The following is a 23644-nucleotide window of genomic DNA, read 5'->3' on the forward strand; positions in this document are numbered from 1 at the left end:
TGTGTGTCATTGGGCCACCTGTTCCTGTCATGTTGATATGGACGTACGAGGAAATCAGATCGCTGCCCCATATGTAACGGCCCCTGATTCTCCCAGACGTGCGTACGGGTGGTCCCAAATGAAGAATGGGTAGGTCTTCTTCCCGATTCCGGGCTGGACCGGAAGATATGATATGGGCTGAACCTAGAGAGGATTTTATTCATCGGGCCCAAAGGTCTAGGCCGGCCTGATTGAGGAGACTGATGGGAGTCCGATCTCCAGACTGGGTGGACCGGACTTGATGCATGTGATGAGACTTGTGGGCCTCTAGATGATGGGCTGGTGTCGTGGGCCTGGTCCCAAACTAGAGTGAAGAAATCCAGCGGTCATCAATATCTAATACAGTAGGAGTAGCTGTTGAAGCAAGTGATACTTTAGCTTCAAACTCCAAAACTTCTACAAGTTCCAAGAATTCTAATTTATGTATTTTGTTTGTTTTATATCCTGAAATCCAGCTGCAAAATAGATGTGATAGGTTAATTTGTAAGAGTAGTCCTCAAAGTAAGGTGTTTAGATGGTTAGGTAGAAAATATTAGACTTTTTGCTCTATAAATTTAGCTATTCTGCTCAAAGCATGTATGAAAAGAAGAAGTTAAAAAATCAGATCTTGTTCTAGCAACTCTTTCTCTCTTTCTTAGTTTTCTTTTCTCCCTTCAAATCCAACAGTAGCACTGTCTTGGATGTTGGACCTGATTCACGACTCCTGAACCTAATGAAGCGGATCCTTTCAACAGTGAATCAAAGGATGTTGGACTTGATTCACGTTCCTTGTGCTTCAACAATGCTAGAAATTATATGCCTGGAACTTTATATTGCAACAATTTGATTTGTTCCAACATGTTGATTTGAAGGCTGTGAGTGGAAAGGTCTGGTGTTGATCATCTGTGGATTATATCGCATAAGTGACTGAATGCCCCGTCAGAGCAATAAAATTTCCTGCTTGATAAAAAAACCTGCAGTCTCAATTTCATTTATCCGTTGAAGAAGACTTGGTTTAAGCCTCCAGTTAATCATTTCTGATTAAAAGGAAGAAGAAACTCTCCACATTCTTCTATTAAATCTCACATTCAACTTGCTAACCTCAGTATATAACATTTTAATTCTAACCTCAGTGTATAACTGTAATGACCCGAAAACCGGACCGCTACCGGCGCTAGGATCCAGATCGGTTTAAGGCCGGCGGGACCCGTAGCAAGCCTACTATGCATCCTGAACAGCTGGTATAATCCCATACATGATCAAACATAAACATAAAAACTTAAACATCTGATGTATACACCGAGCTTGACCTGTATGCTACATAACTAGAAACATAAAGAACCCCCTACTAGAGCCCTCATCAAATGCTCTAGCTGGGTCAACATAATATACATCAAGCTTGGATCACATCCGATGAGCTAAACCTAACCTGTGCATGCATCAAAACCATAAGCATAAGACCTCCACTAGAGTCCTCATCAAATACTCTAGCGTGGTAAACATCACATGCCACAAGTTTGGTTCACACACAACTCAACATTAAACCATTACATACATCATGTACTAAGAAGGGACTAATCAGACCTTAAGGCCAAGCACAATACTAATCCATATACATAACTCTACTTTACGTTACATTTCATTACATTATCTTGCAATACATTATATCAATTTACAATACATGTCCACTTCTAAAATAATAATTTATTACATAAGCATGACATTTACCCTTGACGTCTTCCTGGACTACCTCTGACCTGCAACACCTAGGGTTAGGGGAAAGGGGTGAACTAAAAAGCCCAGTGAGCAGAATACTAAAACATTATCTTAATTCATGCTTTCATGAAATGCATCACAACACATACATTTCACATTAAGGATGAACATTGTCGCCAATAACCCTATATGTGATGTGCCCGGCCCTCGACGGAGCTCCGCAGGACTCCTACTTAGTCATCATACAATTGTCAAGACGCGTGGACATGGGCAGCCCTGGACTTTCATTAATCATCATACATAAATACATGCCAGGACGTGTGGACATGGGCAGCCTTGGACTTTCATAAACATTGTACATATGGAGGGCTAATGGTTCATCCAACATCCATCCACATCAACAACATAGAATGCAATGCATCATATTCGTATATTCTAATGCAAACAACCTAATACATACATGGCATTCGTGATGCATGAACATGCTAAAGATTTAGTTATTTGAAACATAGATTTTAGTTCTACTCACCTCTGGCAGACGCTGGACTGACTCTGCAACAGCTAATACTGTTGGCCTCCTCGGTCCCTCGGGTCCGATCCTACATATGTAACGACCCGAAAATCGGATCGCTACTAGCGCTAGGATCCGGGTCGGCTTAAGGCCGCCGGGACCCGTAGCAAGCCCAACATACCTCCTGTATACCTGTTTAATCTCATACATGATCAACACATACATAAAAATTTTGAACTTTTACATTCATTCACCAAACTCAACCTGTGCATGCACAACTCATAATCATCATTCCCCTCATTGGAGTCCTCAACTATGCTCCAATGGGAAACATTCATTCATACATTAAGTTTGGTTTTCATAAAATATCATTACATTTGATAGATCATGTATTAAAAGGGATAAACCACATACTAGGGTCAAGCACCACTCTAATCCTCAATAACATCATTACATTACATAATTATTCTATACTATTCATTACACTACTGTACTAAACATTACAATTCAACATCTATCATGTCCACCACTAGCTATTACATGACTACAACTTTACTCTAGCTGACCTCCTAGTCTATCCCGTACCTGCAAACCTGGGGAAATAAGGGAGTGGGGTGAGCTACTAGAGCCCAGTGAGCAGAATAATAAAACATAGTATTTAAAACATATGATAACATGGAATGCATCACAGCACAAACAAATCACATCAAGGATAAACTTGTCACCAGTTAGCCCTCTATACTGTCTAAACATGCCAGGGGCGTAGAGCAGGCACGCCTGGACTTCCATAGCATAACATACATATCCAATTATGCCGGGGGCGTAGTGCAGGCCACACCCGGACTTTCTCTTACATTGTGCCAGGGGCGTAGAGCAGGCACGCCTGGACTTCCATATCATATCATCATATCATAACATATGAGGGCTAATGGATCATTCAACATTCATCCACATCAATAACATAATATGCAATGCAACATATTCGTGGATTCTAATGCAAGCACCCTAATATATCTCATGGCATTCATGATGCGTGAATCATGCTAAAACTTTCATTATCTGCTTTAAAACGTAGAGAGTTATTCCACTCACCTCTGGCTAGCTCTGACAGACATTGAAGCAGCTGACTCACTGCTGGGGGCATCGGTTCCTCGGGTCCGAACCTACACAGGTGGACTCAAATGAGGGACCAAACATACATAAACATGACTCTAAAATACTTCCCAAAAACCCCCTAAAACACCTTAAAACAATCATAGAAATCATACAAAGGAGGGCTGAACAGAGCACTTTCGGCGGCCAAAAGGCTCTTCAGAGCCGAAAGTCATGCACTTTCGGCGGCCGAAGGTTCCCTCCAGAGACGAAACTCATGCATGTTCGGCGGCACCTTCGGCGGCCGAAACTCCCTTCCAGAGCCGAAAGTCCACTTTCAGGGGCAGGGTTCGGCAGCCAAAAGTTGGCCTCCACAGGCAGGTTCGGCGGCCGAAAGTCTCTTCGGCTGCCGAACCTGAGTTCTCCCAAAGGCAGAACTCAGCCTCAACTCATGCACAATGCCTCCCATACTTCACAACTCAACCAAAACATGCATAAACACATACAATAGCTCCTAGGGGTTTCAAACTATCCTAAACCCCAACTACAACACATCAACAACCCACATTGCACAATAACTCAATATAAACCCATGAACTCAAAAATAACCTAGCATGTATTTCTACCCCATGAATCAACTTAAAACTTGCTTAAACATACAATGAGCTCAAGATCGACCCTTACCTCTTGAAGATCTAGAGAGAGTGTGATCTAACTTGGAGATTTGGGGAAGATGGGTTCCTGAGGTCTCCAAGCTTCACAACTTCGATCTAAGCTCGAAATCTTCAAAAACCAAGTTCAAATCCATAAGAAATCATGAAAACTCGAAGGAAGAAGCTCAAAATCAACAAGGGACGGCGGAGAGCTCACCTTGGCCGAAAATGGGGAGAAAAGCTTGCCCGTTTCGGACAAGGGACCCCTTTATAGGTGGTTGGCCAGGCCACTTTTGGGGGCCTAACGTCCCTCCGCATGCATGCCATGTTCGGCGGCCGAACTTAAGATTCGGCGACCGAACCTGGACTTCCCTCACTTATGCCTTCGGGGGCCAAAAGCACTTCCGAAGCGCATGCACGTTCGGTGGCCGAACTTGAGGTTCGGCGGCCGAACCTGAATCTTCCTCCAAGGCTATTTTCATTAAAAACTCAATTTCCTTTTTACTTAAAAAATCATAAAATACATTAAATCATTTCATAAAAACATGATTTTACCCTTCTAGAAGTTTCCGACATCCGAGATTCCACCGGACGGTAGGAATTCCGATACCGGAGTCTAGCCGGATATTACAACATAGGTGGACTCGAATGAGGTGCCAAACACACTCTAACAACTCATAAACAACTCCCCAAAAAACCCCTAAAACATCCTCAAAACATACATAGAAAACACCCAAGAAAGGGCTGGATAGGGCACTTTCGGCGGCACCTTCGGCGGCTGAAAGTCCCTTCCAGAGCCGAAAGCCATGCAGGTTCGGCGGCCGAAGTTTCTTCCAGATCCGAAAGTCAGGCACTTTCGGCGGCCGAAACCCATGCACAGATCCGAAAGTCCTGGCCTTCGAGGGCACGTTAGGCGGCCAAAAGGGCTGCCTCTCATGCAGGTTCAGCGGCCGAACATACCTTCGGCGGCCGAACATACCTTCGGCGGCCGAACATACCTTCGGCGGCCGAACCTGGTTCCCTCCGAACGACAGGTCCGAATCTGTCTCAAGCAAAACCAACCCTAAAACCAACAAAAACCTCACATACTCTTTCCCAAACATGCATACACACTCCCACGTGCATATAGGGGCATAAACTAACTTAAACCCCCAACAATATCATATAAACACATACATTGAGCATAAAACCCACATAAACTCTAACATGCATATCTACCCATAAACAAGCATCAAAACTTCTTAAAACTTCATTAAAACATAAAGGAAAGCAAAGATCTACACTTACCTCTTGAAGATCGAGGGTTGGTGCGATCCCTAACTTGGAGATGGAAGGAAACAAACTCCTTGGGTCTCCAAGCTCCCAAAACTTGATTTAAGCTTTAAAACTCTTCAAAACAACTATGGAACTCATAAAAACTTTGGAAGATTGAAGGAAAGACATGAAATCAACCAAAGGAGGACATGAACACACCTGAGCTCGAGAATGGGGAGAAAACTCGCCCATTTTCGGTCTGAGGGCCTTTTATAGGTGGCCGGCCAACCACCTTCGGCGGCCTAAGCTGTCTCCGCAGCTCCACCACCTTCGGCAGCCGAACGTGCCTCCTAAACTATCCCATGTTCGGCGGCCGAACTTGAGGTTCGGCGGCCGAACTTAAGGTTCGGCGGCCGAACCTGGTTTCTTCCCTCAAAGCCTTCGGAGGCCTAAAGTACTCCCGAAACAGCCCCATGTTCGGCGGCCAAACTTAAGGTTTGGCGGCCGAACCTGGGTCCTTCCTCCTTGGCCTATTCTTTTCAAAACTCCATTTCTTTTTCATTAAAACCATAAAATCATGTGAAAACATTTTAGAAATACATTTTACCCCTCTAGAAGACTCTGGCATCATCAGAATTCCAGATTTCAACGGAGATTCCGCCGGAAGGTAGGGATTCCGATGCCGGAATCTAGCTGGGTATTACAATAACACTTTAAGTCCTTTCCATTTTATGAAAGATGTCATTCCCACCTAACAATTTGAGGGAAAACAAAACAAAATTGGAGAAAGATAGAGAGGTGAAGTTGTAAATATGCAAAACTGAGAGTTAAAATTGTAAATAATTATAATATTAAGGGATTGTAATTGTAATTATCTTTAAATTCTGAAAGTCAAACATGGAGTGGGAGAAAAAACTAATTGCATACATCGAATTAAGAACTGTATTCAAGAATTCAAATATTAAAAATGTAAACTCAAAGACAGTAGCAAAATTACCCCCAAAATCAGTCTCATTTAAATCATAAAATACAAAATAAATACAAATTTACCAGTAATCTCCACAAGAACTTTTCACACGTTTGAAATTGTGAGATGCATAAGTATATTGGACAATGGTTTCTAGCTCAGACAAAAAAAAATGGTTTCTAGCATTTCTATCTGAGCTTTCTAGCAATAATTAGATAATATTTCTATCAGAAAAATCTGCATTAATTGTAATTAACTCTGACTCGATGAAATATAAATAAAATAGGAAGACTAAATCAATACATGTTTGAACTAATGAACCTGATTCTTGACATCCAACAGTAGGAGCATGACTGTCTGCCACAAACACAACAGAGGCTGAATCCTGAAAGCAAACACCCTGACATTACAAACTCCATATTTCTTTCCACCAACTCAAAAGAACCATAGAACCAGGCAGAGGGGATTAAAAAAACATCTGAACTAAAGACTTAGAGGGTGCGCCAGGCCCTAGCAGTAGTGCAAGACAAGGGCGACGCGAGGGAGTCCCAGTAGCAAGCTACTGTGATGGACCCTCCCCTTAAAAAAACTAATTTAATATCATGTAAGCCAATGGCTTACGTATCAGATATTAAACTGATAAGAACAGATACTACACTTGATCTTAGCCAAAAGGCCGAGAAAGGTATGATTATGCCATTTTCTTCAGCTACATTTTATACTGACAGTTTTCCTTAAGGTCGAGTCTTGTGCAAGCGATGTGGGTTTCTTTCTGCACTAACCATTCCTTGTACATCTGTTCTTCCTCTTTGTCTCTTTTTGAGTTTTCCTATCATCGATTCTTCATGTTTTTTTTCACTTTTGTTATTGTTGGTTATGAGATTAAATGAGCGTAAAGTTATTTTGCGAGTTCCTCTGACTTCAGCTGGGAGCCACAGCCACAGCTCCTATTTACTTTCTGCACAAAGTAGATTTAACATGTATAGGTGAATTTAGATGGTTTCTCTTCTTCACGCATGAATGGTATGTATGCATTGAGAAATTATGGTTATTACACTAAGCCCTAAGGCTCACAATTGATCTTTCTGTTCATATTCAATTCTGTAGCCTGTCCTGTGTACTTGAATTTAATAAACACCACCATCATCAGGTGAATATTTCATTCTGACTGATTTGAGTACTCTTTTCTGATTAATTACTTCAGACAACCATCTGGGAATTATAGATTCTGCTACTGCAAGTTCAACTTCTTATTCAATCAGTAACCAAACCAACAACGTGCTGGAAAAGATCATTGTGCATTTCATTTCTTACCAGGAGATGCAGTCAGAACAAGTATACTGTCAAAGAAATCGAGGCATAACTGGGAAACTCTTCCAATTCTATTTGACTGAACTTTCGAGGATGACATGACAAACTCCAACAAAGAATGAGTTGCTCTAGACTATTTATCAAGTTCCGCTACTATTATCTTATCCCAATAACTAAATTTAGTATCCAAGAAGTTACCCGGAAGTTGTCCTGAAATTGATCACAACTAGTTATGCGTATAAAATGCTTTTTGTGTTGTCTTTCCTCATATGGAGAACGGAGGCATTTGCATCCAACTGCTGTTACATATTTTCAAGCTTCCGGTTGCATTTAGGACTTGATCTTAAGGAAAATTATCAGTATAAAATGTAGCTGAAGAAAATGGCATAGTTCGCTCGGGCATCATTTCGAAGCTAACCACTCAAAACTACAAGATCTCCTAAGGAAAATTGTAATTCACTACAAACTACAAGAAATTGAACACTACAAACAAGGAAAATTGGCGTAGTGGTTAGCTTTGACAACAGATACTAAACTTGATCACTGCAAGCGTTGACAATGTCTAGTTTGGCGACAATGTCTAGTTTGGCAACAATGATGCTGTACGACATTTAATCCAGTAACTACCAATTACTGGAGAAATTAAAACTGAAAAAATGAAGAACCACGCCCAGTTATAGCTCCTAATTCCAGGTTCACTTTCACAATGTCTTGAACTAACCACTAAAACCTACAAATACTTAGATTTAGAATTGTTGTTGACCTCCTCATAACGAAGAGAGCCTTCCAAAAATTGGCGTATGCCGCTATCTGCGGCGAGCACACGGTATTCTTTAGTAAAAGGCGAAAGAATAGTTCGCTTTGTGCTCACCGCGCGGCTGCGTGACTTTTAAGATTCGTTTGCTTATGGTTTTATTTGGCGCTTCTGACTGGCCAATTATATGTACATCCGATGTGGGATTGTTAAAGAACCAAAGAAACGCACTTTTATTCTATAACAATGAGATTCACTTCTGAACCTGGGTTAACACCTTTATTAACATCTAAAATAATTATGAAATTTGTAATTCTAAAAGCTCTACGAGACCATAATCTCAGTAACCTCCAGCTGCATGCATCACTTTTGGGCATAACTCATTCCTTCTCAGAGTAGGCATTTTGAGGCTTCCCTGCAGTTAATGTGTTCCTAGCAACAGCATTACAATATCTTAATAATTTATGCATTTTAGACCCTAATATCATGTTCCTTCTTTTTCCTGATTTGCTTAATAGTACATCATTTTGAAATTTTAGTAATTACCTGTAAAACTAGCTTTAATTTCATATGTATAAGTATTTATAAATTTTTAAGACTTAGGCTTCATTTATTTCACAAAAATAATTTGTATATAAAAAATGTTTTGAGAAAAATAACTATTTTTCATTTTTGGTGCAATGTTATCATTAATATTCAAACTTGGTTCTGAGCATCTCTTAATCTCTCACATAATGGTTTTCTCATTTTCTTTTCCTTGATGTTATGAAATGTTGCCTTGGTTGTGAGTTGTTGCTTAAATTGGTAATCTTCTCGTTGCAGTCCACCAAGCTCATAACATGGAAGTTGAAATCAACAAATCAGACTTTTGAAGACCTAAAAGTTGAAAACCTCTGGAGATATCGCATGCTATCTAATTCAACAAACATGCAACCATTTCTCTTCATAATCTGATCTGCATATGACAAGAAATCCGTATATACCATCTTATGAACTCTCTTTATTAATCTCATGCTTAATATCTTAGTAAAATATAATTTTAAGAAAAAACTAAAAATGATGAAAAATGCAAGAACTTCTTAACATTATGACAACCTTAATAAACGAAAAAAGATCTACAAGAACCAATTGACATTTAACTAACATTTGGAGGGTACGCAGGCCCTTGCTGCAGTGCAATGCATGGGCGACGCTCGAGAACCCCAGTAGCAAGCTACTGTATTGGGCTCTCCTCTTAAAACATTAAATTTAATATCACGTGGACCATTGGTCCACATATCAGATATTAAACTGATAAGAACAGATGCTACACTTGATCTTAGCCAAAAGGCCGAGAAAGGTATGCTTGTCCACTTGATTTCAGCTACATTTTATAATAACAAGTTTCCAACAATGAAGTCTCGTGAAACGATGTGGGTTTCCCTTACCATGCACCATTCCTCTTCTTTTATACCTCTCTTCTTCTCCTCCGTTTCCTGTTTCTGCCGTTGACTCTTTTAATTTGTGCATTGGGATTCAAAAGCCTTAGTAGCCTAGACTTGAGAGTTGATCTCCAGTAATGTAAACAATATCGGTGAACATCGAGCACAGATGATAAATCATGAATCAACTTTTGATATAATCAGCCACTTGCCAGATAATGTAATTGATTGCATTCTTGCTAAATTTCCAATTCTAGATGCAATTACTCTGTTCAAAAAGTGGAGGTATAGGTGGGTTACAATGCCTGTCTAGTATTTGATAATGGTGTGGTTCATGGAAGGAAACATGAGCTCAAGAAGAATCAACTCATCAAATTCATTGGTAAGGGTTCTCCCCCATCATCATGGTCTTAATACTCAAGTTTGCTCTCCAGTCTATTTGCTTACAAAATACCCCATTTTTTAGCCCAATTAAAATTTTGGATGATTCAACAGCCTCAAACCGTTGGGTTTCCACAACATAAAAAATCAATCAATCTGTACCAAAACATTGGAAATTTTTGTGTTAACCCATTTGCATGATATGAGCTTTACATCAATTGGCTTTGGAACTAGGTCTCGTATATGACTTTCTTCTAGAATTTTAACTTCTTCCATCATGGCTTGTATCCATTTAGCTTTCTAAGATGCATCTTCATAGAATTCTAGTTTCCTTTCATCTTCCATGAGTGCAACATTAGCATACTTGGGATTTGACTTCCTTAGCCTGACTGATTTCCTTAGCTGTGGTAATGATGATTGTGGTGACAAAGGCTCTGTTGTTGGTTGATCTTCTGACATACTTGTTGATTGGCTGTCTTTTTCGGTTTGCTAGTAAACACCTGTCTGCCATGACTTTTCTTGTGGTATTGACTGTGGAGCAGCTTCAATACCTTGTTGCAGTTCTTCTGATGGTTCTTCGAACATTTTTTGCAGCCATTCTTCTATCTCCTCAGATTGAGGTACTGCCACAGTACTCTAGGATCCACCAGAATGATGTCTCATCAAACACAACATTGCGTAAGACATAGCATCTGTCAGTGTTAGGATCATAACATCGCCAACCTTTTCTATTTTCAACATAACCGACAAAAATGCATCTGATTGCCTTTTTATTAAATTTGCTTCAAAGATGATCAGGTACAAAGATATAACAAAACATTTGAATACTTTGAATTGACTCACAGTGAGCCTCATTTTTCTCAGCTTCTCAAATAGAGACATAAATCCCAACTTCGGTTGTAGAAGTTTGTTGATTATGTGAGTTGTTATTCTCATGTATTCTACCTAAAATCTGCTTGGAATATTTTTAGCATGTAGCATGAGTCGGCAAACCTCTGCAAGGTGTTCGTTTTTCCTTTCAGCAATGTTATTTTGCTGTGGTGTGCTTGGACAAGTCAGTTGTAGTCGAATTTTGCATTGACGAAGATAAGCAGAGAACTCATCAGAGATGTATTCACCCCATTGTATGTTCGAAGGCATTGGATGTTCTTCCCAACTTTACTTTCTACCATCATCATGAATTCTTTAAACTTTATAGAGTTTCTGATTTTTCTTTCATAAAGTAAACCAGACATATATAGAATAATTATCAATAAATGTAACCATATAATGCATACCATTTACTGATGATTGTTTTACTTTTTCAAATACATTTGAGTGAATCAACTCTAGTGGTTCTTTTGGCTTTGAAAGTTGAATCTTCAAATGGTAGCAGATGCACCTTCCCATACTAACATTCTGCATATATTGTATCTGTACGAACATCAAGACTTAATAGTCCTCTGAGTGAAAAATCAACTTCAATTTATAGTAGTTGACATGTCCAAGTCGTGCATGCCACATGTCTATCGTCTCACTGTTTCTTGTTTTGTCAACATAGGCCTCCTCAGCAAGCATCACGTATATTAAATCTACTTTTACTCCTTCCATTGATGGTGCATCAATAATTTGAACTTGTTGACACTCCTTGACATCTTTCAGGCCAAAAACAACAAATTTGCCAGAATCTATCAATTGTGAAACTGACAAAAATTTTTTTTTCATTCTCGCTACTCTGTAGACATCCTCTAGCTGCACTTGCTTTTGATTGTGACAAGAGTCAATTACCATATTACCAACATGGGTAACTGATAATTTTGCATTATTTGTGGTTGTTACAACTTGTCTGCCTCTGAATTCTGAAATATCATGGAGCTTGTCTTTATCTCCTGTCATATGATTGGAACACTCAGAATAAAAAATTCAGTCTTTCTCATAGTTTACTCTATGAGAATTAATAGCACTAGAAGCTTATTCTTCTTCCTCCATTACTACCATGAGGCTGGGTACTTGAATCACCTCTGAACTGGGATATTCTTCTTGTATTATTTCTGCACTTGCAAAAAATACCTGAAGGTCCCATTCTGGTTCATTTTGATGACTACTATTAGTTGGTGTTGCTTTTCTCCTAAAGCTGGTTGTTGCTGCATTACTTTCAACAAACTTTTTCTTGGACCAACAATCTTTGATATAATGTCCCTTTCTGCCACAATTGTAACATTCACCAGTTTTTCATCTAAAATTTTTAGATTGTTGATTGTTTAGAGATTGTCTTTGTTGAGCTCCCCTTGATTGAAAACTTTCTCACATTTGCTTCCCTGTCTGACCACGATGCTGGTTCCTTCCTCTATTAGTGAAGAGTGCCACCTCTTTTGTACTCGATGAGACTCCAGTCATTTGTTTTGCTAGAGATTTTTTACTTACTAATAGATTCTCCAACCCGTCACTTGAAGGTTATGTAGGCCAACCGTGAATTGCGACAATGAATCTTTTGTACTAAGGCCATAATCCATGGACGATAATTCGCCTCTTTCTGTCGTTGCTGATTGTGGATGCCCCATCTAATTATGCAATTTCTCTACAAACGGTTTTTATTGTTGTAAAGTATTAACTAATTTTCATATCACGTTGTATGATAGATATTAGTTCACCTTTCAGCAACCGCAGTCTCGCATCATTCTTCTTTGTAAATCGAGAGGTAAGCAAGTCCCAAGTTTCTTTCGGTGTGATAACTTCTCTGATATATTCCATCATTTCATCTTCTATTGTCGGCTTCATAGTAAATATTGCTTTTCCTACTTCAATCTTTCATCTCTTTAAAAAATTAGAATCATCTTGTGGTGGTGGTTTGGCCTCTGTCCCGATAATAATCTCCCAGGGATCTTGACCTTACAAGCATGACTCCATTCAGGTCTTCCATATATTGTAATTATTATTGTTGAGTTTTTTGATGCCCCCAACATTATTTGCTTCTACCATCTTGTCTTGGTTTTAGCAATCTTGTAATTTACCAAGAAAGTGTGTACAAGCAAACTTTATACCACCACTCGAATTAAGTAATAGGCAAAAAAAAATTTTCTGACGTGGAAGATCAATTTAAGCTACAACCAAAAATTATGGAGATGGAAAAAAGAAAAAAATAGGGACACAATTAAAAATTGCACTGGCTGAAAAATATTAATTTCACTCTAAATAAAACTTTTACAAAAAAAAAAAATTATTACTCGACACAAATATTCTAACCATACTCACTATCACCCCCTTCTACTCTTATTTTTCTCACTCACATTTAGACTTGCTCCGCTCAACTCTCTCAACTGAAGCTCTCAACTCAACTGATGCATGAAAAAGCTCTCCTTCACCCCTTTTATAGGCAGCAGCAAGGGCCATTTGCAAGGCCACTTGCAATGGCCTTAAATGTCCCATTAATGAAGCTGATGTAAGCTTCCTTTAAATGCTGTTTTCCTTATTTAAATGCCGTCTTCCTTAATTGAATCTGCAGGTTCTCTTTACTTTCTTTGTTTTTTTTTTTTTAGTTTTTAATTCAAATAATTATTACATACATTGCATAACAGTGATGATTTTAACGGACACTGACCGTTTTGTGCTCAAATCTATGAAATTGACATTTATTTCTGCTCTAAGATACGAAATAGAGTTCATAAAGCTTAAAATTGCCAAGTCACCATTGCTTCCGATGAGCAATTACGTGTCAATTTCATTTGTCTATAAAAGAATTCTCGATTTAGCATCCGGTGGAATTTGTGACTTAATCTTTCTCCTTAATCCTCCTCTTAGCTTTTAAGATATTTAGCTTCAATTTAATATTCAATTGTACCTTTGGTTTAAAGTAATTGCATAAATTGAATTAAAGTCTATTTTCCAAAATTCAAATATTAATAATGTAAAACTCAAAACCAAAGTAACAAAATTACTCCCTAAATCAGTCTCATTAGAAAAATAAATGCACAAACTCTAATGGCAGTTTAGCCTCCTCTTACCAGTAACCTCCACAAGAACGTTTCACATGTTTGAAATGGTGAGATGCACAAGTATATTGGACAAGGGTTTCTAGCATTTCTATCTGAGTTATGCATCTGATGGATACGCCACGCAAGTTCGCTGTTTTTACGGGCACATCTGCTGGACCGAACATTAGAGCTCATAACATTCATAAATAGATCTTATTTATGGGCTCTTTACAATAATTAATACTTCCCAATAAATTATCAGAAAAATCTGCATTTGACTGGTGAAATATAAACAAATTAGGAAGATTAAGTCTATTTTTGTATTTAGAAAATATAAAAAATATATTTTATAAAAAATATTTTCAGTAATTTTAATTTTAATTTAAAAATAAAATATATTAATAAATTTATATATAAAATGTTTTAATAATATTCTTTATTGTTTAATTTTAATTTACAAATAAAATATATTAACAAATTTATATATAAAAAAATTTAATAACATTTTCAAAATGTCATTTTTCTTAAAATGATTAATTTTTTTTTTCATTTGATTGGAAAATATTTTAAACAGTCTAAATCAATGCATGTTTGAACAGATGAACCTGATTCCTCACATCCAACAGGAGCAGGCATGAATGTCTGCGAGAAAAACATGAGAGGCTGCATCCTGAAAGCAATCCTAACAAATCCTTCTTCGCCTTATTGTGAAGTTCACAATACTGATAAAAAAGGATCTCGTCTAAACCTTGGCCTACCAAACACCCTGATATTACAAACTCAATACTTCTTCCAACGTCAGCTCAAAGTACCATAGAACCAGGACGAGGAGCATTGAAAAATATCTGAACTAATGACTTGGAAGGTGCGCCAGGCCCCAGCAGTAGTGCAAGACAAGGGCGACGCGCGAAAGCCCCAGTAGCAAGCTACTGTGATGGAGCTCCCCATAAAAAAATTAATTTAATATCATGTAGACCAATGGCCTACGTATTAGATATTAAACTGATAAGAACAGATACTACACTTGATCTTAGCCAAAAGGCCGAGAAAGGTATGATTTGTCCATTGACTTCAGCGGCATTTTATACGGAGAATTTTACTTGAGGTCGAGTAATGTGCAAGCGATATGGGTTTCTGTCCGCACTAACCATTCATTTTACGTCTGTTCTTCCTCTTCGTCTCTTTTCGAGTTTTTCTATGATCAATTCTTCATATTTTTTTACTTTTGTTATTGTTGGTTATGAGATCAAATGAGCATACAGTTATTTTGCGAGTTCTTCTGAATTCAGCTGGGAGCCTCAGCCACAGCTCCTATTTTCTGCACAAAGTAAATTCAACATGTATAGGTGAATGTGGATGTTTTCTTTTCTTCATGCATAAATGATATGTTAGCATTGGGAAATTATGGCTATTACACTATGGCTTACAGTTAATCCTTCTGTTCATATTTAATTCTGTAGCCTATCCTGTGTACTTGAACTTAATAAATACCATCATCATCAGGTGAATATTGTACCCTGACTGATTTGAGTACCCTTTTCTGATTAATTACTTCAGACAACCATCTGGGAATTATAGATGCTGCTACTGCAAGTTCAACTTCTGATTTAATCAGTAATCTAACCAACAACGTGCTGCAAAACATCCATGTGCATTTCTTACCAGGAGATGCAGTCAGAACAAGTATCCTATCAGAAATTTATTCGACTGTACTTTCGAGGATGACACAGAAGTACAACCTCCAACAAAGAATAAGCTGCTCTTGACAATTTATGAAGTTCCACTACCCTATCGTGTCCCTATAACTAAATTTACTTCCAAGAACTTATCGGGAAGTTGCCCTAAAATTGATCAAAAGTGGTTATACGTATAAAATGCCTTTTGTGTTGTCTTTATTCATGTAGAGGCTGAGGCATTTGCATCCAATTGCTTTTACATATATTCAAGCTTCCGGTTGCATTTAATTGATTTGATAGGCTCATCACTGCAAACTTGACAATGTCCACTTTGGCTACAACGATGCTGTGTCCGAAATTTATTCCTGAACTGCCCATTACAGAAAAGAAATGCAGAACCACGTCCTGTAAGATCTCCTAATGTGTAGTTCGCTCGAGCATCACTTCTTGTTAACCACTACAGATTAAAAAATATTGAACTTAGATTTGGTGTGGGCTTCTTCAAAAGGAAGAGAGCCCTACAAAAATTGGCGTATGCCGCTATCTGCGGCGAGCACACGGTATTCTTTAGTAAAAGGCGAAAGAATAGTTCGCTCTGTGCTCGCCGCGCGGCTGCGTGGCTCTGTAGTGCTGTTTGCTTATGCTTTTATCTGGCGCTTGCTGACCGGCCAATTATATGAACATCCGATGTGGGACTTTTAAAGAACCAAAGAAACGACAATTTTATTCTATAACAATGAGCTTCACTTCTGAACCTGGGTTAACACCTTAATTAACATCTAAAATAATTATGAAATTTGTAATTCTAAAAGCTCCACGAGACCATAATCTCAGTAACCTCCAGCCGCATGTATCGATTTTGGGCACAACTCATTCCTTCTCAGAGCAGGCATTTTGAGCCTTCCCTGCAATAAATGTGTTCCTAGCAACAGTATTACATTATTAGGCATAGATCTGATAATTTTCTCTCCATCTCCTAAACTTCCTCTTTTGATATACATATGAGCCAATGCAAGGAGCTCACAACAACCAAGTTGATTTCAAACCCAAATTTCATGACACAAGTATGACGCTGCCTCCCTGCATAAAAGGTCTCAAACCTGCACAACCCTGAGAAGACCGCCAAGAGCGAATTCATCTGGAGAAGAGGCCCAACTCATACATTTCCCCGAACAAATCTAACTAATCAATATTAATTAATACTCAAAACATTTATACTTTATAATTCAATGTCTTAACATTTATTCGTTTCAGATACTTAAACCATTTTCCTTCTGTTTCATATGATTAATTAATAACACATTGTTTTGAAAATTTATTTACCTGAAGCAATTAGCTCTAGTTTGAGATACAGAAGCAATTAAATCTTGTGTAATTGCAAAAAATTATCTCAAAACACTTAGTTTTCAGGTTTTCTGGAGAGCATTGTCCCAACAAGACAAAGTCAAGCATGTGGAATGCAAAATGCATGACAATAGATAAATATATGACCATTTTAGATTTTTATTATAAATTATAGTAATTAATTTTTATTATTATTTACGGTTTATAATAGTTAAAAAATTATTAATTATTTTTATAAAAATGTTGCTTACAAATTAAAAACATTAAAAATTTATAACTTATCATATATATATAAAGGTGAAAAGGGGTTGATCAAAATTATCCCTTACAATTTATTTTATCACAATAAATAACTAAATTTGATTTGCTATTACAAATAATTTTTCTAATTTTTTATTATTTAATGAATTTTAGTCATTTGAAATTCATAGTTCTATTTGTATTTAAATAGTAATGGAAATAAGATTCTACAAAAAAACTAAAATAATTATTAAAATCATCATTTTAAATGAAAAATGTTACTTCTTTAACAAAATAATGTATATTACTAAATCTACAACTCTATAGTATATCTCTATATATATACACATACATACATATATAATTATTAAATTATTAATTAATCTAATTTAATAAGTAAACACAAAATAATATTTGTAATTCGCCCCTTATATAATTTTATTTCCATTACAATTTAAATACAAATAGGACTGAATTTTAAATTTATATAAGCACTAAAATTAATTTAAATAATAATAATAATATTATTATTATTGAGAGGGTTTGAAATGAATTGTTAGTATCATTAAAAGTAATAAAATATAATGTAAAAATTATTTAGTAATTTCAATAATTAAAAACTCTATTAGTTTATTTTTTAGTAAACTTTTATTATCTAAAATTTTATTAGATTTGTGGTCATATAATTATATTATAAAATTAGAAATACAATGTCAATAATTTAAACGGTATAGTGAATTTAAATATTGAAACAATAATAATGTTTAAAAATTTTACAAATCATATAAAATTAAATTTAATATTAGATAATTTTATACTGATGATCAAAATTATCCTTTCAAAATTGTAATAATACTTTGTAATATTATATATAAAAGTTAATAATAAATGTATAAATTAATTAAATTATAAATTAAATAATGAGTATAAATGTAAAAAAGATTATAAACTTTTATAGAAAATGAGAGCCGAGGAAAAATCATATGTGATTTTAAATTTTAAGACTTAGATTTCATTTGTTTCACTAAATAATTTTTATATAAAAAATGTTTCAAGAAAATAAATTTATTTTACGGTATTAGTGCAATGCTCAAAAATTGGCGTGTCCCATGACACTTCAGTATATTTATGGATTCTAAAGATCTCTATACATCCAAGAGCTCTACAGCTCTAGAAATCACTGTAAGCTTGGCCAAGAAGAAAAAGAGTTCCTAAAAATAAACTTCCTGTGAAATATTTGAACTAGAATTGGCGTGGGCCCTCATCCAAATGAAGAGAACCCTCCAAAAATTGGCGTATGCCGCTATCTGCGGCTAGCACACGGTATTCTTTAGTAAAAGGCGAAAGAATAGTTCGCTTTGTGCTCACCGCGCGGCTGCGTGCTTTTTCATCTTCGTTTGCTTATGATTTTATGTGGCTTTGCTGACTCGCTAATTGGTTGTACTCTCGATGTGGAACTTTAAAATACCGAACAAAACTATTCAAGAATAAGCTTTATTTCTGAACGTGGATTCACAGTGATTAATTATGGAAGTTGCTTTCTAAAAACTCTATTCTGTAAACGTATATCAAACAAAGTCTAAATATATTGTAAATTTTATTTTTTGAGAATAATAAATTTTATTTTTAATGTATATTAAATATAAATATATTATAAATTTAATTAATAAATTGGTATAATAAAAGGAAAAGTGTCTACAATTTAAAACGAATGAAAAATAAATATAAATATAAATATATTCATTACGGAAGGAATATGTAAATAAGGTCAATTAATAACATTATAGTCCTAGTACTAGATAATAATTTGAAACAATATATATAACAGACAAAGTAATGTTTCCTCAAAAAAATAAAATAATGTAATTAATAAAAATAAGTTAGAGTTATATCAAAATTAATATATATGCTTCTTTTTCTTTAAAAAAATAAATAATTTAAATTTTATATTTTGACATTTTAAAGTCCTTCCATTTAAAATTCTCATAAATAATATATATATATATATACTTTTTAAAAAATTTAATTATTTAGTTATTGTATTTTAAATTTGAATAATAATATTTTTTATATGCACAGATACTTTCAATTCTATGAGATTAAAATAAAAATTGAGATTTTAAATTTTAATTTTTCTTTTTACCTTTTTGATATAACATATCTCGTTCATTATATAAATATCTCTCAATCAAATTCTATTAACTCATCATTAATAATATGGCTATAACTCAATTAATTGAATCAAGGTGGTGATGTAATTATTATTTAAGTTAAAATAGATGACCATAAAAATTCAGTTCATTGATTGGATAAGGTGGTGATATAGTAATTATATAAGTTAAAATTACTGAACGTAAAAAACATACTCAACAAAAAATTCAATTCATAGAAAAACGCATTGCAGTTTTATTATTTTTGCGCTTCGCCCTCCACGTTAAAGAAATATATCATATACAAATCTATGCACACATCACGTACAAAATTTAGCAAAATTCATAACTATTATGATTACAACTGGATTATTTATATTGGCCATTTTGCAATTTGATTCCCCACATGGCAATAATGTGTGACAGATAGCAAATTACTTTTGCCATTTGTGATCTTGAAAGATAAGAAGGGAGCTATGTGTTGGGCTTAATTAAGCCATGAAGTGAACATGGCTTACTAAGCCTAGTCAAAGCCATTCGACCTGTTGGGTTGTGGCATGGGCTAAGCTCAATGGGTCGTGGCATTGAAAACAAAATTATTTCTCCCTTTTCGGATGCTCCAAAGGATGAAGGTAAGGTGTTGCTTAAGAGTCTCACTGTTATTCAAAGGCGATATTGTTGCAATGAGATTTTTCCAACTCTCCTTCATGGTCGTGCCTCTAATGAGTTCTGATCTTAAGCCGAAGGATATTGAAAACCAAACTGTTTTAATACACAGACAATTAAAGAAGAGATGGCAAAGCGTTTCAATTAGTTTTGACACATGTTAGAAACAGAGGAAATGCAAGAATGCACTAAAGCACTGAGAGGAAGCTTTTCCTACATAGAGAGTTTTGGTGGGAGGTGCATTGACCAAACTTTCTTAAAAAGCTTGAAAAATTCTTCAATAAATTAAGCCTTAAACCAGTTGCGCCACTAGAATTCCTAGGCGTCTCACATTTGAGTGGACTGTATAGCCTACATTCTTTTCAAAATGCCAAAGAGGAATTTGCAAAATATTATAAACTTATCATCCTCAAAAATGCTTAGCAAAGCATCAATGTTCCATCTAATTCTCTCATATCTGTCCCTAGACATTCAACATGGGCGGAATGAATTTTGCCGATAGAGAAATTTTTTTTTAAATTTTTAATATATAAATATAAATGTAAAATTATTTATTAAAAATAAATTATATACTAGAAAGATAATTTTTAAATATAATTTTAGTAATTTATTTTTTATTAACATTATAATATTTATATATTTTAAATAAATTATTTTTTAATAAAAATAAATTATTATCAGGTTATAGATATTTAAAGTGGGGAGATTCAAAATTGGAGAAAATTGACTGAATTAGCGCCAATTGGACAAGTTGACATCCCGATATTGGGTTTTTAATTACCTCTAAAACTGTTTAATTGTGCCATTTACTAAAACGACATACTTGCAAGTTCCATTGGCCTTCATCGAAGTAAAACGACATCGCAATCGTACTAGGACAAACTGCACGACGTTTTAGGACTGAGTCCAGTCATCACTGCAATCTCAATCTGCAAAAGAGAAGGAGAAGGAAAATTGTAGTCTGATGAAACTTAAAAAGGACTGTCCACCGAACGAGGAGGCGAAGACCACGCCCGACTCCTACGATTTCCGCCCATTCTTTCTTCAATCCTCATCTTCTTCTAGGTATAGTTCCTCTAATTCTAGCCATTTTTCGAATCTTTTTTGCACCTTTGCCGCTCGCTCAAATTTCTCTGTGCAGTTTCAATTTCATTATCAGAGGATAAATTCGAATATCTCAACTCAAATTTCTCAATTTCATTGTGTCTAACATGATCCAGCTGTGAAATTTCACAACTATACTAAGCTCTCTTTGAGCGTTTCTTCTTGGTTACCGTGAAAATTGGGGGAAAATATAAGGAGAGCAGAAATTTTCATCAGACAGAGAGAGAGAGACAAAAAAAAAAGAGTAGTAATGGGCGATGTTGAGACTCTTGATTTGATTAGTGATCTGCCTCAAAGCATTGTAGAAATCATTCTCACTCTATTACCCATAAGAGATGCTGTGAGAACAAGCATCCTGTCCACTAAATGGAGGTACCGATGGGCTACCCTTACTCATCTTGTTTTCGATGACACATGTGTTGCAATGTGTAATGATAAAGGGCTTATTGAGAACAACCTAATCAAATTTATCACTCGGGCACTCTTTCTTCACCAAGGACCCATTCACAAGTTCCAGCTTTCCACTTCGTATTTGCAGTGTTGCCCGGATATTGATCAGTGGATACTTTTCCTTTCGCGGTCTGATATTAAAGAATTGGTTCTTGAATTAGGAGAAGGGGAGTGGTTTAGGGTGCCTTCATGTCTTTTCAATTGTAAGAAGTTGACCCGTTTGGAGTTAACTCGTTGTGAATTTGATCCGCCTCCTGGTTTTAAGGGATTCCCATGTTTGAAGAGTCTCAGTCTTTGTCAAGTTTTGATTGCTGCTGAGGCTATTGAGAGTCTTATTTCTGGTTGTCCTCTTCTTGAGATTCTTTCATTGTCTTATTTTGATAGTTTAGTTCTAAACATTCGTGCTCCGAATCTAAAGTACTTGTGTTTGGAGGGCGAAATTAAGGATATTTGTCTTGAAAGCACGCCACTTTTAGTTGCCATGTCAGTTGCTATGTACCTTACTGATGACATTGCTGAACACTTGGAGCAAAGTTCAAGTTGCAATTTTATCAAGTTTCTTGGTGGTGTGCCTCGCCTCGAGAGCCTCATCGGGCATATCTATTTCACGAAGGTTAGGTAACAACTTGTTTTCATGTTTGGTTCATGAAGTTGTAGTTTTTCTGTGTGCTAAGGTTTTAACTGATGAACTAGGAAGAATCTCAATTGTATATGGCCTTTAAACCTTTTCTTTTAACTTAATCTTTGTTCTTTGTGGTTTGAAGTATTTGAGTATAGGTGATTATCCAGGAAGATTTCCAATTACTTATAGCTACCTGAAAACGGTCGAATTATATCAAGTTAGTTTTGAAGATATGAAAGAGATACTTGTTGTTCTTCGCCTGATCACAAACTCTCCCAACTTGAAGGAACTTCAGATTTCGGTCAGTTTTCTTGGGCATGTTTACGTGTTGTTTTGTGGTTTTTGGTGAAGCTGTTAGCTTTCTTATTCACTGTATCATATGTTGTTTATTAGAGATTACTGCAAACCCTTTTTCATCCTTGATTGCCATGTAGGGCTCCTCAAATACATTGGTTGCTATGGAAGCACCTGATTTGGATTTTTGGATCAAAGAGTGCCCCAAAGGTTGTACCTTTGAAAAACTTAAAATTGTAAAGATGACAGATATGTCTGGCGTGCCGCATGAGATGGAATTCATCAAATTTTTGCTTGCAAATTCACCTGTGCTGGAGATGATGACTATTGCACCTTGTGTATATGTCATTGATGGAAGACTGAGTATGCTGATTGAATTGTTGAGGTTTCGTCGGGCATCTGCTCAAGCAGAAATTTTATTTATCAGAGATTAAGAATTGTGTATGCCTTGCAAAGTTACTCCTCTCCCATTGTTGTTCCTTTATTCTTTGTTTTGGATATATGCTTCCAGTTGCATTCTTTTTGCTATAAGATGATTATGGAATGAGAAGAACACTAATAACGCTACTGATTATGGACACACAAATAAATCAGATATTCATCCTTTAGCCATACATTGTCATCGAATGCATTTAGTTCTTGGAAATTTTAATATTATAGTTCAAGAGAACGAAGATAATAAAGCTTTCTCATTCATTCTTCCCCCTCCCTCTCTTTCATGTTTCTGAATAGTTTTTCTTTTTAAAGCTTATTTAATAAATGCTTAATGAAATGTTTCGTGCATACTACAATAATAAAAACTCTGAATACATAGCGAGCTACTGCAACATTACCGCGAGCCAAAGCTGGACAGAGATTTGCTATCAAGTATATCTCTCAATTTCAGTGTCAAATCAATTGATGCTATGTAACTTTGCCATGCCACATCTTAGGCCTTATTTTGTTCATCTTAGGTCTTTGTTTTATTCAAAGTGCTCTATCTTTTAGGAAGTATATTTTCCGGCAAATACATTTCCAGATAATTTACTTTTTTGGGATATATGATATAAATATTTTAGCTTTATAAATTA

General features: G+C 36.0%; 1 protein-coding gene and 6 non-coding genes across 7 annotated transcripts; 1 reads left to right on the forward strand and 6 right to left on the reverse strand.

Moving 5' to 3' along the window:
• Window positions 1–6704: 6704 nt before the first annotated feature.
• LOC122721846 lies at window positions 6705–6900 on the reverse strand. The gene has a single exon (XR_006348631.1). It is a non-coding gene; the product is annotated as a U2 spliceosomal RNA (small nuclear RNA).
• Window positions 6901–8283: 1383 nt separating this feature from the next.
• On the reverse strand, window positions 8284–8402 carry LOC122721828. The gene has a single exon (XR_006348613.1). It is a non-coding gene; the product is annotated as a U5 spliceosomal RNA (small nuclear RNA).
• Window positions 8403–9424: 1022 nt separating this feature from the next.
• LOC122721854 lies at window positions 9425–9619 on the reverse strand. The gene has a single exon (XR_006348639.1). It is a non-coding gene; the product is annotated as a U2 spliceosomal RNA (small nuclear RNA).
• A 5269-nt stretch (window positions 9620–14888) lies between these two features.
• LOC122721827 lies at window positions 14889–15083 on the reverse strand. The gene has a single exon (XR_006348612.1). It is a non-coding gene; the product is annotated as a U2 spliceosomal RNA (small nuclear RNA).
• A 1116-nt stretch (window positions 15084–16199) lies between these two features.
• Window positions 16200–16318, reverse strand: LOC122721829. Its single transcript, XR_006348614.1, has one exon. It is a non-coding gene; the product is annotated as a U5 spliceosomal RNA (small nuclear RNA).
• Window positions 16319–18546: 2228 nt separating this feature from the next.
• On the reverse strand, window positions 18547–18665 carry LOC122721830. The gene has a single exon (XR_006348615.1). It is a non-coding gene; the product is annotated as a U5 spliceosomal RNA (small nuclear RNA).
• Window positions 18666–21003: 2338 nt separating this feature from the next.
• LOC110630854 (F-box/FBD/LRR-repeat protein At1g13570) lies at window positions 21004–23186 on the forward strand. The gene is made up of 3 exons (XM_021778480.2): window positions 21004–22271; window positions 22423–22581; window positions 22715–23186. The coding sequence occupies exons 1-3, from the start codon at window positions 21459–21461 to the stop codon at window positions 23006–23008; spliced, it is 1266 nt and encodes a 421-aa protein (XP_021634172.1). The 5' UTR covers window positions 21004–21458; the 3' UTR covers window positions 23009–23186.
• The last annotated feature ends 458 nt before the right edge of the window (window positions 23187–23644 follow it).

Source organism: Manihot esculenta, chromosome 14 (assembly GCF_001659605.2).
Source record: "Manihot esculenta cultivar AM560-2 chromosome 14, M.esculenta_v8, whole genome shotgun sequence".
Taxonomy (NCBI): domain Eukaryota; kingdom Viridiplantae; phylum Streptophyta; class Magnoliopsida; order Malpighiales; family Euphorbiaceae; genus Manihot; species Manihot esculenta.